General features: G+C 53.4%; 1 protein-coding gene across 2 annotated transcripts in view; it reads left to right on the forward strand.

Annotated features, from left to right (window-relative positions):
• Positions 1-12,310, forward strand: part of LOC104642949 (rho GTPase-activating protein 39) — a 55,054-nt gene extending 42,744 nt beyond the window's left edge. For both annotated transcript variants that reach the window (XM_075768269.1, XM_075768270.1), the window contains exons 6-10: positions 5,772-5,845; positions 7,305-7,504; positions 8,361-8,452; positions 8,997-9,166; positions 9,564-12,310. In XM_075768269.1, coding sequence (XP_075624384.1) covers positions 5,772-5,845; positions 7,305-7,504; positions 8,361-8,452; positions 8,997-9,166; positions 9,564-9,758 — 731 coding nt within the window. In that variant the 3' untranslated portion in view covers positions 9,759-12,310. The remainder of the gene's footprint in view (positions 1-5,771; positions 5,846-7,304; positions 7,505-8,360; positions 8,453-8,996; positions 9,167-9,563) is intronic.
• The last annotated feature ends 1,009 nt before the right edge of the window (positions 12,311-13,319 follow it).

A 13,319-nucleotide genomic window follows, 5' to 3' on the forward strand; every position in this document is an offset into this window, starting at 1 on the left:
TTGTCTGTGCTTCCTGGACTGCAGTCCAAGGCTTGCAACAGCATCTCTGCTGCATGAACAAGAGCTCATGTATTCCTCCAGCCTCAGGTTTTAGCTGCTGGCTGCAGGATAACACTTTATCTGGTTAAAGTCTTGCTAGACAAAGTCCATTCAATTTTTTTTTTTATATTGTTTCAGGAAACTTGAGCCAACTCTGTGAATTCATGTCAGGCAGCAGTTTAGATCATGTGGCCTCAGTGTTTTTAATCTGGGAGAGCTGGAGTCCAGCTTCCTGCCTTGCTGAGCCCTACCTGACACCAGCAGGCAGGCGTGTGAAAGGCTGACACTGCAGCTGCGCTCTCCCACTGTGGCTTTCGTGTCACTGCTTCCGCGAGGCAGCTGCAAGCCTGGGACATGGCTGAGGAGGCCCCTTGGTCGCAGCCCCTGCAGTAAGAGCATCTGTCGCTTCTCTCTCTCCGGTGGAATTCGGGACAGAGACCTGAAATTGCACAGAGGGATTACCTTTCTGGTAGGGATATGTCTTTTTCCTTTCCTGTTCAGGCCCAGGAGAGTTCTGTCCATTCTGAGCCTTCGAAATGTCATTTTGCTTGTGCTCAGAGGGACTTTGATATCTTTATGGGACAACTCCCGGGAGATTGCTCTGTGCAGGGCGTGCTCTCTCTGTGGGCTGAGCAGGCTCCTCTGTGCAATTGCTTGTCTATGTTGCATGTGCTGGACTTGTGCTTAGGAAGATAGAGGTGTATTTTACCTAAAAATAAGAAAAAATAAAATATGTATATATTTTTATAAATATGAAATGGTACGGAAAAGGCATGCCAGGATAGCTTTATAAAGTTTCCAGAATGAAGCACTTGAAAGTCAGAAGTGCCTGTGTGGCCTCAGCTGGGGCTCCGGTGACAGATCATGCTGTTCCCGTCACCGGACCCTGCTGCTTTCTGGCACATAAAAGACCCGCTCTGGCAGTGAACTGGCAGCAAACTGGGATTTTAGAGTTATGAGCTGGTCTGCAGGCTCCCGTCAGCTTCTGCAAAGATGGCAGGAGGGCCGGCAGACTGCTTGAACCAGCTTTTTCACAAGTGACCGATAACGCTGAGGATTTTTTCTGGGGCCTGAGCTCAGAGCTGCCCCTGAAGTAAGGGGAGATGCTGCAGGAACACGCCAGGTTCAATCTGCTGCTGGCTGGAAAGGTCAGGCTTTTCCTCAGGATGCCTGCGTCTGCTCCACCAGACGTGTGAGCGGTGGGCAGGACGCAGCTCCCTTAAGCTGCAAGGCTGTTGTGAGAAGTTAATTAGTAGCTCTGAAATACTTACTTACGGATGGTGTACCAGCAATATAGCAGAGAAAGCTGTACGGAAATTAAATGTACTGTCTTCAAACAAAACTGAATAGTAGACACGTAGGCATGTATATAAGTCTTTCAGTGAAAAATGGAGTTAAAGCATCAACTTCCCCACATACACACATGCTTCCTTCAGTGTAGAGGCTTGTAAGTAAACACTTGAGTAAACCTTTATCATCTGACATGCACCCAAAGAAATCATTTTGAAGTTTCCTATGCTTACCTCTGCAGTCTTTGTCATCTAGCATAATTTTCTGTGAGTAAATGAAATATGAGGGTGGTACAAGATCTTTTCATGGATCAATAACCCATCGAAAGGCATAAGAGTAACAGGTAGAAATAAATGATGTGTTTTCAGGAGGACTGTCTTCTGATCCTGCAGGAATGTAGCTGAGCTTTGGGTCTATGCAAGGAGACAAATAATGAGCTGGCAGCTCGGTGTTGGTACAGAATTATTTGGGATTGTAAAAACTAAAGGTGCAGAGAGATCTCACAGGGGTGAGTAACTGAGTGATCAAGCAGCAGAGCAAATTGTGTCAACGGAAGTATTGTACGTGGGGGAGACGTCCCTAACTGCACATGCAGAACAGTGCTGGATGCAGTCAGAAACCAAACAGAGGATCGGGAGCTTGTAGAAAAGGGACAGGGAGCAAACCAGCGCTTGGCCGTAGTCGTGCTGTGCCCGCTCCGCATGTCCTGCCCGTGTCCCTCTGGAGCTGATGAGTGCGGCAGGGGAAGCCCCAACAGAGCTGGACCTGGAGCGGAGAAGGTCAGTGGGCTGCAGGAAGCTGCAGGTTACCTGGGGAAAGTGAGGGGAAGAAAATGTCTCCTCGTCTGTCATAGCAGAAGGTTGGAAAGCGCCTGGTTTTGTTGTTGGGCAGCAGGCTCAGGAGCACTCTGTCCTGAAGCAGAAATCGTTAAGAGTTGGCAAAGCGGGGTGTTGTGCAGATTAGGAGCATAAACAGGTTTAGGGAGAAATGGGACAAATTCAAAGAAGGGAGGTCTGTCAGTGGTGGTTGATGGTCCAGGTGTAGCACTGCCTCAGGGCATCTCCCACCTGCTGTTAGTTGGGAGATTTTCACAGGGGAATACTCATTTTTCAGACATCCTGTACCTGTTTCTATCCTCCCGGTGGCAGATGCAGGCTGCCAACTCGTACAGCCCTTTGGGCTGATGAAGCACAGCACGGCGTTTCCCACGTAGGGAATGGTGATGGAGCAGCATTGCTGGGATGCAGAAGGATGCACTGGTGGTGGGAGGAAGAGGGGCTAAAACACTGCCGCAGAGCGGGGTGCCTGGGCAGAGCTAAGCCAGGAGAGCGGCACGTGCAAAGCCCAGCTGAGGGGGCAGGAGGCACAAAGAGCCCTGTGCCAAAGAGCACAGCAAAGCAGCGCCCCGCTCTGAGAGCCTGCCCTGACACTGTCACGCTGAGGTCCGTGAGAGGCCGCGATAGATCGGAGAAATACCCAAACAACAGCTGCTGCTGTGCTAAAATACATGTCCCGTGGCCAGGTCCTGATTCCACATTTTTTGCTGCATTTTTTAAGACATTTTTTGGCAGGAGAGCATTCGCGTCTGTTCCAGAAGGTACGTTCCTGCGTGTGTCCTGCCTGGATTTTAACTTGTTATAAAAGGAGAGGTTCTTTAAGAAGCTCTTCGCATGTGCTTCTAGGCCAGCACGTGGAAAAATGTTTTCCTTTGCAAACTGTTTTTCACTGTGTGGGTTGTTAGTAGTCTTCTGTTCCCGAGCTCCTGGGGCTACTGTGGTACAGGAAATAACAGATCAGCTTGGATTTCACAGATTCACGATGTGCTCAGAGAAGTGGAATTGCCTCAGTGTTAGCCCTTTCCAGCCCCTGCAGGCAACGCTGCCGTCCCTGAACTGAGGGCTGTGCGCTGAGGAGCACAGGAGGTACCTATCCCGCTTGTCAGGAGAACTGACTGTGCGTGATGAGCTGGATGCCAGGAGCCAGTCTCTAGCTGAGCATTTTAAAAGCAGCCAGATGGTCGAGTCAAGTCGCTACTTTGGCAAAGTGGAGGCTAAAGCTAAATTCTGCTCCTCTCCCTCATGTTTCCCCCTGCAGCTCACTGCTTGCCTCCCAGTCTCTCCACATCTCCTTCGCCCATCTTGCTCTGCGCATGCCCTGGGAGCCAGGAGCACTCCCGGCAGGGCGGATGACTTCTGCTATGGAGCAGGGAGGCTGCACCCTGCGCGTTTAAGGTGCAAGCCCCTGTGGGAGCCATTTGTTCTGTGCTGCTGCAGCAGAGTGCCAGTCACCCTGTTCTCAGGGCTCCCTCTGCTTTCGTGGCAACTCAGGTCCGTGGGCAGTAACTGGTCCAGCCCCTTGTGATGGGGCAGGTTTAGTTTTCGGTTTATTTGCTTGAAATTTGGTTGGCTCCACATGTGGCCCCAGCAGTCCCCTCTGGGTTGGAGCTGCAGTTTGGTCGTTGTTGGGAGCACGATGCCTCGCTGCAGGAAGTGCAGGATGTAGGGTTTAGGCTTTTCCCAGGATCGAGGAGCTTTCTGGGAAAGTACAAAACAGGCTTCAAGCGAATGTGTCTGGCTGCTGCCCACGCATCAGCCGTGCAGGCTCTTCAAGGCAACCAGTTCCTTTGCAAACCTTGTTAAACTCTTAGGGTGATTATGGGTTTCATGGTCTAATTACAGTGTGAAAAAACATTTCCTATTATTAGTTTTGAATGTGCTGCCTCTCACGTAATTGTGAATCAGAGACACAGTCCAGTCTTTTTCCCATTCCCTCCTTCATGAAGTGGGTGACACTTCGCATCGGGGTGTATCTGCATGTTTTAACAACAGGAGCCGTAACCTAACGTAGTGAAGCATCACACAGCAGCTCATTGGTTTTGTTTTCTTTAATCCTTAGACATTTCCAGTATAAATCATGTCTGGGATTAGCAGGATTTTTGTATACAGGGAATATTTTGCTTTAGATATTCCCAAGGGAGAGAAATTCTTAGAACTGACTTTCCTTCCCATTGCCTGCCGGAGAGGGGGATGCTGTTGTACCTCCTTCAGCATTGCTCCAGCATTAACGGAGAGGCTCCACTCCAGCTGTGACAGGCAGATTGGTTGAGGCAGGGGGTGCTTGTTTCATCGTGGGGAGCCAACAACTGTGGTTTGTCTGCTGGCTGGGGGGAGAACAGGGGAAAGCGATCCCTCACCTTTGTGAATTGTTGTTCTGCTTGGGAAGAGCTTGTCCTTCCTCTGCATTGAGAGGATTTGAGGAAATCCAGGCTCCTGACCAGCTTACCGAAGCCATAGGGTGTGTGAAAGGCTGATCTGAAATACACAGCATCTGACCAGAATGTAGATTTTAAAAGCCACAAGTATTTTGAACTCTGCTGCAAGCTTTGAGCCTGGCAGGGAATCAAATAGGGCAGATCTATTCACTGCTTTCAGCAAGCAATTTGGGTTTGACTCGAAAAAGAACAAAAGGCCAACAGTTTTGGAAAAACTCTCCCAGCAATCAGTGCTCTGTCAGTGCAAACATTTCTCTTGGTGTCACAGGGGGATTAGCTCTGTGAATCCTGTCTCCGCTCACTCTCAGAGTTTGCTGAACCAAGCGCAACTGGAGCAGCCATTCTTGCGGAGGGCTGCAGCTTTTGCGGTGAAGTCCCCAAGCTCCGGTGTGTCCAATTTTCCTCGTATCACAGAGCACGCCCAAGCCTCACGGTATGAGGTTGCGTTGGAGGCTGTAGGCAGGAGAGTGAGGAAGCCTTCTGCAGGGCTTTGGGAAGACAAGAGAGACCCTACCCCCTTCCCGCACCTCTCCTTGTGTCCTGAGCTCGCTCTTGGTGCCGGTGCTGTCTCTCTGGCCCAACACGCCTTTCTCTGCCTCTCTCACTAGCCCAGGACTGCCGTTCTTGAATCATAAACAATTTGTTTTAAACACTTTGAAATCTTTCCTGGCAGGAGGCTGGCTCAGCGTGCTCTTTGGCTGCGATCTGGCAATATGTAAATACTCATCCCTGTGTCTGTGAGCCACATAACTCCAGCCGCGCTGCCAGGAGGGGGGACTCACACTCGCATGCGTGCCCAGGCTACGAATGCCGAACGGGCACCTTGTGCTGAATCAGGACAGGGTCAGGCTGCCTGTGTGAGAGGTGCAGATCTGCAGGAGCAGGGCTGGGGAGTGCAGAGCTATGAGCCGTGACTCGGAAGATGAATCCCTCCAAGCCCAAGTGCCGACTTGCACTGATGCCGCCTGCCGTGGGGCTGCAGGGCCAGGAGGCTTTGGGGCGCTCAGTGTGAGGTGTTGGCAGCGTCTCTGCCCTGCCTGCACAACAGGCTGCACAGAAGGGGGGTGGCTTTTTGTGCTGGTGGGAACTGCTGCACCGGTGCTCTCTGCAGGGCTCTGGTGCAGTGCGTGCCCGTCGCTGCAGGCTGACCGCTCATTTCTCCTTCCCGCAGGCCTGCCCATCAGCACCTACGCCAAATACTGCTACCGGAAACTCCAGAAAGTAGCTGTAACCGGAGGCAAAAAGGTGAGCGGCTGCCCCGGCTCTGGGGCCTGTAGGCTGCCTGCGTGGCACTCTGCTTCCCAGGTCCTGGAGCAGTCGGTCCTGTGACTCTCAGAGGTCACTGATGATTCAGTGATGGGAAACGGAGATAGAGCGAGCAAGCGAGGCTTGCTCAGGGCCCATCTCCCCATGAACACGTGGGAGAAGGCTGCTGCCCGGGTCCTGCCGTCCTCCTGGCAGACAGCAGTGCCTGCCATGCCCTCAGGAATGTGAAGGACAAACCTGATGTTTACCTGCCTCCATGGTAAGAGGAGCTGTCTGTGCAGGAGGTGCCCATCATTTGGCTTCTTCCTGTGAGGGAAGAGTCTCCCTTGGCCAGTGAGAGTTTGCATGGGCTGGTTTGCTGCAGAGTTGTTTGTTCTCAGTTAAAAAAAAAATCACGCAGCAGAGATGGCTGGTGTGGAGGGGAGCCTCTGCTCTGCGTTATCTGGAAATCCCCTTCCTCCCTTTCCTCCCTGCAGTTCTGCGTGGGGCTGTGGAAGCTGGCAGGCAGCCTCAGCCTGTCCATCCTGGGTCTCCAAGCCAGATCCAGTCATCTTTTATTTCTGCAAATCCCTCTGGGGCCTCCCTGGTGTACAGCAAGCAAATAGCTGAAATACCTCGGGAGCGGTGAAGGCTCCCGGCATCCCCGCGGGGCAGGACAGGAAATGTCGGGACAGGCATTGCACACAACTGTAGCCCCGGTGGCCCTCCACGGGGTTGGCGGGAGCTTTCCCCCCATCGCACCTCCCACTTGGCCGCAGGGTCGCTGCTGAATGGCCACTGCACTGGGCAGCCTGTGGCCCCGATGACAGCGCTCTGCGTTTGTCCCGATCTCTGCCAGGGGAGATTCAAAGCCCCTTTCAAGTGTCGGCATCTTTGAGAAGCAACAGGTCCCAGTGCCTGCTTTTCAGAGAGCTTTAGCACCTCTGAGAGCAAAGCTTTCTCTGGAGGTGGACATACCTGGAATTCCCTTCTCCAGAGGGCTGTTTTTCAGCTGTTCTGTGGCCAAGCACTCTGCTAGTGCCAGGCCGGTGTACACATGCCCTCTGCTGACCTCCACCATGGCTGGGGATGGGCTGGGCTCCATCCTGCCTCCTGCTCCTCTACCTCTCCAGCAGGTAGAGCTGCAGCTGGAGCAGCCCCCGCAAAGTGCAAAACACACGGCAACAGAATCCCTGCAGAAACAGCCCTAACTCTCCAAAGCGATCTGCCAACAGGCAGCAGCTTCTCTGCTCCTCTGGGGCCTGATGAGTCGAACCCCCCCCCAATTTTAGGAGGTGGAGGCTGCAGAGCAAGAACCATGCTGCCAGGAGGCCAGCGAGGTGCCTGTGAGTGTGGGCAGCTCTCTCCATCCTGGCCGCTCACCGCCACCGTCCCCAGGTTGCTGTTTCTCTGCGGGCTGGCTGTGCCAGAGCTGCACTGAGCTCTTTTCTGTCCTCAGGGCCTTCGTAAACCAACAGTGGAAGAGATAACGCACGCCAGGAGTGCCATCGTGACACCATCCCTCTTTGGCAGCTCTCTGGAGGAAATCATGCTGCGGCAGCAGGACATGTACCCGGGTAACAAACTGCCCTGGGTGCAGACGCAGCTCTCGCAGCAGGTCCTGGCTCTGGGAGGAGAACAGACAGAGGGGATTTTCAGGTGAGCTTTTGGGGTGCTGTGTTACTTTTGAGCCACCCACATGTCAGTCCTCAAAGCCAAGAAGTCAAGATTGACTTGCACGTGCTTCCTCTTCCCTGAGAATAGCGCTCTGCCACGGATTGTCAAAACCTGACCTTTCCCAGGTTCAGGAATCGCCTCCTAAAGCAGCCCATTTGCATGCATTAGCACAGAGCGGACAGCGTAAATGTGACTTAGGCCAGCACGGACCCAGGCAAGGCATTGAACTTTCATCAACTTCACAGTTGGCCAGTGCAGGGAAGGTACGAGCTCTTGGGTCCCTGGCAGAGCAGTTCATCAAACGCAGCACGTCAGCCTTGGTGATGCACAAGACATGAGGAATCAAGAGAGACAAAAGAATCTGCATGGTGAACATAGGGGATTCTGGTTTGGGTTTGGGGTTTTCTTGTGTTTTATTTAAGAGTTGTGTTGGTTTTTCAGCAGTTAAACTTGATTTAAGGTAGCTAGCGAGAGACTCAACTTTGCCTTGTAAGGGTTTCTAATACCTTGGTATATGTAGCCAGAGATGCTTCTTATCTTTGGACTGAACGTGCTGCAGAGAGGCCTAGTTACAGAAAATAATTGTCCTGAGGACAGAATAGTTGATGTCTGAGCTAGTGGGAAGGAGACAAGTGTTCTTCTATCCCCTCTTTAAAGCTGTGACTAAAACCAGGCAACCCGTTCTCTGAGGGACTGCTGCTGTAGCTCCTGCTGGTGCATGCTCCCTTCTCCTGGCGCCCCAGAAGCAGCTTTGGAGCCAGGGTTTGCCGGGCAGCTGCCGCACCAGGCGTGTGGCCCTACTCACTCTAAAGCACCTTCACTGTGTCTCTGCTTGCAGGATACCTGGTGACATAGATGAAGTCAATGCACTGAAGCTGCAGGTGGATCAGTGGAGAATTCCAAGTGGCCTCAGTGACCCCAATGTCCCAGGTACCGGAACGCAGCAGGCATATGTGCTGCGGCCTCAGCCATGGTACAGTGCAGAGGAGAAGGTACCGGAGCAGCCCAGGAGTGCTGCTGCCTGGGGACCTGCACACAGGGTGTCTTCATCAACCGGGGTTTCATTCTGTGCCTTTCCAAATACTGTCCCTAGAAAAAACACTGGGGGTGGGGGGGGAACCTCTGGCTCCGGCGCAGTGCAGCTGTCCAAGCTGGGCAGCGTGCAGAGCAGCTGGGAGTCATTCAGGAGCAGCACTCCAGCTCCAAGGTCTCAGTGTCCTTTCCTTTAGGCGGCCCCAGAGCCGCTTCCTGGAGGGAGCAGGTAGGTAGGTAAGAGCTAGCGTTTCCCTCTAACTTCCAGTTTGGCTGCCTGAGAATTTCAGAGCCAAGACTGAAATGAGGTGAAACAGCACAAGTGCAGATTCCCTTCTCTGCCCTCTGTTTCCTGAGGCATTGAGTCTCACTGCCCAGTTTGCCTCTGAAGGTGGTGAGGAGGTAACCAGAGCTGTTCTCATGCACCCTGCTTTCTGCCCAGCCTCTCTTCTCAAGCTCTGGTATCGGGAGCTGGAGGAGCCCGTGATCCCCCAGCAGTTCTACAAAGAATGTATCAGCAACTACGAGAACCCCGATGCTGCCGTGGCCGTGGTGCAGCTTTTGCCGGAGCTCAACAGGCTGGTGCTGTGTTACCTCATACACTTCCTGCAGGTAGGCAGCCCCCACAGTCCTGCACCCTGCCCGGAGCATATTGGGGCAGGGGTAGCAGGACAGCCGCAGTGGGCCATCGGCAGGGCTTTAGGGCCTCTCACCTCGTGGGATTGATGGAGGGGGGTCTGCTGGCCTTGTCCTGTATGGGAGCAATAAACCATGTTCCTGATCTTGCAGAGCATGGGGCCGGTCCCAAAGGTTGAGATCTGCAGGATGTTCCCTGCCTGCTGAGGCTCCCACACTGTCGGCTGTCAGAGCACGGTGGTCTTCTCCTATGAACGTGGCTGTTGGGGCATTGTCCTTCAGGGAGGCCACGTCACTGCACCCCTTCTCAGGCCATGTGAAGTCTCTGGCCCTTTCCCACTGCTCCAACTGAATGTTTTCTTATTGTCTGCAGATCTTTGCTCAGCCATCAAATGTGGGCAGAACGAAGATGGATGTGAATAACCTGGCCATGGTGATGGCCCCCAACTGCCTGCGCTGCCAGTCTGACGACCCTCGCATTATCTTTGAGAACACACGCAAAGAAATGTCCTTTCTTCGCATGCTGATAGTGCACTTGGACACGAGCTTCATCAAAGGACTGGTTTGAGCCACTGCCAGTGGGGTCCAAAACATTGCTCTGGGGAGTCACTGGGTACCCAAAGTCTTCTCCCCTCCACTTAGGTTTCTTCCATTGTCCTTGTTGTCTTCACACCCCATGTTAGCCCCTGAGCATCGCCCAGCATATGACCTCGAGGACAAGGACTAGATGCTCCCAGAAGGCTGGGGCTGTTTAGCACCAGGAAGTCCTTGGACATGCCAGGCCAGATTCGGTGGTTCCTGGCCTTCCGGTGTGTGTTGGGGGGCAGCCCTCCTTGGAGCTGCAGGACTGGTTGCTCATTGAAAGGGCTGTGACATTCATGAGAAACTGCTACCTGGGGCAGCGAGACTGTCCATCTCCCTTCTGGAGGCAGAGTTGGCTTCAGGTAGGAGGACATCACTCTTCTGTGGTGGCATGAGCTGGTCCTGGGGGAGATGCTGCCTCATTGGGGATAATCCCACTGCTATGGAGCCAGCCTGATTCACCTCTGCAGACTGTTGGTTGGAGGCCTGAGGGTTGTTCTGACACCCCACGACGCTGTTGGTAGAGGGGTTTGAAGGTGCGGGGGGTTTGCTGAGGCAGAGGGGTTCCTCAGACTGCCCTGGTCAGTGGAAGCACATTGCAGCCCAGGGAGAGGAGGTGTTTGAGCCTCTGCTGCTGGTGGCTGGATAGGCAGACATCCCACGGCTGGAAGCCCTGGCAGGCCGGATCCACACAACGTCCACCTTGCCTTCTCCTTCAGGCAGCTTCAGAGCCGCGGAGCAGCACATGGTCAGCACGTGTGACCAGCCCTGTGCTGCGCCAAACCACGTACCCACACCATGGGGGCTAGGGACAAGAGGAAAGCCGCACACCTGACAACAAACAGATAGACAACCCCTTTGGCATCCCCCTGATGAGAGCCATACCCTTTGGAGGGGTAACCCCAGCGGCCTTGCAGCTCCTTTCTGCTACAGGCAGCATGAGCTGATACCAGCTTTCCTGAAGAGCATCTGAGACCACGCTTGGAGCAGCCTCATGGCTCCGGCAGCCCCCATTCCTGGTACCAGGCCGTTCCCAGGCTGCTCTGCCGGGGACTGAATACCAGCATTGCCCACCCTCCTGGTTCAGCCCAGGTCTAAAGAAAGCTGGAAAGGCCCCCAACAGTAAGAAATGCTCCTGTGCTTGGATGAGCCCTTCCAGGCAGAGCAGCAGCGTTGCTTTGTGCCCGTGAAATGCTGATGCTGCCAGGAGTCCACTGTGGCACTTCTGCTCTTCCCGCCAGATTCCTGCGGGAATTGCAGAGGGGTTGGGAAGGGAGAGGAAGGGAAGAGAAGGGAAGAGGCAGGTCTGAGCGGCTGAGGTGTGGTAGAGCCTGCGTAAGGCTGGTGTCAGGCCGGCAGCTCAGTGTTCTCACTGCTGCTATTAAACCCCTGCGGCTTTCTGTGTGCCACCAGCAGTGAGGCACAGCAAGGACAGTGTCTTTCAGAGGCAGCGCATGGATTTCCCCACAGCCTCTGGATATTCTTGCATGTTCCTTAGTAAGCAGCAATTTCTAATTCTGTGGCGTCCTGGTGTTACTCTTCTCTTCCTTTGAAGTGTTTTCCCTGCTGGAGGCAGGTCTGCTGCAGAAAGCTGCGTCTCGGGATTACTCATGCGAAGTATGCTGGTAGCATCCAAGGTTGCATTTGCATTTCTGCATCCCCTCCTTTACAGTGGGGACCTGGGATCATCCTTCCCCGACTGCAATGGGGAGCCGAGCCCTGCCAGGAGTGAGGTTTAAAGCTGATGTCTGAATCTGTACCAAAAGTTGGGCATAAGGTGCCACATGCAGAGTACCAGTCTGCTGGCTGCTTGTATCTCCTGGGATGTGTGAGCGAGGTTTCCAGAGCACGTGTTTGCTCGGATGAACTCCACAGCAGTTTGGGTTTTGCCCAGCTGAACAACGGTCATGGTTCCTCTACTTGTACCAGGTGCTTTGGTGGGCCAGGAAATCTTGCTTCTGTGTCAGGATTAGCTCTGTCAAACATGTCCCCCAAAACGTGCCAGGATCTGTTTCACACACCCGTCCCATCTCCCATCCCATCCCAGTGCTTTGAAGCCATTCAGCTTGGTGTGGCCTTCTGAAGCACTGAACAACTTGTACTCCAGATGTGGGGCTACTTTCCCAGAAATGTAGAGACAGGCAGGGGGTTACTGGCTCCTCTGTGCTGTACTGAAATTTGAATCATTGGACAGGCTCGGGGTGCCACATCCCGCCCCCGTGGGCGGGAGCAGCCATGTGGTGCCTGCCCTCCTCTTCGGGCTGCAGATGCACATGCCTGTGTTGGGCTTTGCCTGTAGCCAGCCACCACATAGGTGATCCATGTTATTCCTTGCACTTAGCTGTAGCAGTCAATCAAACCGTAGGCATTTGCTGCTATTACAAATGAATGCTTCTTGCCAGGGCTGTAAAATAGGCTAATAAATGACACTGGATATTATTTTCTTTGCCAACAGATTTGTAAATATGAATCAGTAATGCAGCCTCTCCTCTGTTATAATAATAAATGCAATCTCCATGGTTGTCTCGTCTTTTTTGCGAATTTCTGAAGTGTGATCGTGTCCGCCTGGAGCTGCGGATTTCACCCTGGATGTCAGCATTCATGAATAAAGTTTGGGAATCAGCAGGATGTAAGCACTTCGAAACCAAGCTTGGGCTGGTTCTGTTGGTCTTAACTCTCAGGCAGCTACTAAGGGACACTCAATGAAACTTGGAAGAGAGCAGCTTGAAACAGATAAAGGACAATACTTCTTCACATAGGATCTTCTGGAGCCTTTCAGCGTCAAAAGGGCTTAGAGAAGTTAGTGGGCAATAGCTCCACAAACAGGCAGGCAGAGGGTTGGAGGGACATCCTGCTGAATATGGAGCAGTCTGCGTGGGTGCTCCAGACTCATGCTGGCTGCCTGCTGCGGTGGGGCTGCAGCACCTGCCAGCTGTGCTCCTTCAGCTCCACAGTGCTGAGCTCCTGCCCCGGGTCTGGCTGGTGCTGCTGAAGCTCTAGAGGTGGTCACCATCCTGGCAGCGCTGGGAAAAGATGGTGCACTTCAGGCAAAGCCAGTAAGGGCTGCTCCGTCACTCCAGCAGTTTAAGATCACCTGTACTGGCCAAATCAGTGGCTCTTCACGCCAGCCTCGCTGGCAGGAGGGCAGTAGGTGGCCCGTAGCCTTCAGGAGAGGGGTGATGACAAGTGAGCGCAGAAAGAAGACCAATAGCATCATAACCTCACGCAGCCCTTTCCTGGGTGGATGCCTGGAGCCTGACGTCTATTCCCCAAGGCTTTGCTGTGAAATGAGCTGATTTTGGCCAAATCAAAAAAGTCCACAAACCCAGTGCTTCAGCTGAGGCTCAGAGAGTTGGGCTCTCTCCTGCAGTCACCTTGGCCTGATACCTGGATCACTTGAAAAATCAATGGCCAGAGAAGCATCTGGGCTCATAACAAGCTTGTGGGTTGTTCCCAGCTTCCACCAGCAGCGAGTGAGACCCTGTGCCAGAGGGCGGCCTGGCACACTGCTCACTTGTCTCTGGCTCCTTGTAGAGAGGGGGCACCT

This window comes from Balearica regulorum, chromosome 16 (assembly GCF_011004875.1).
Source record: "Balearica regulorum gibbericeps isolate bBalReg1 chromosome 16, bBalReg1.pri, whole genome shotgun sequence".
Lineage (NCBI taxonomy): Eukaryota > Metazoa > Chordata > Aves > Gruiformes > Gruidae > Balearica > Balearica regulorum.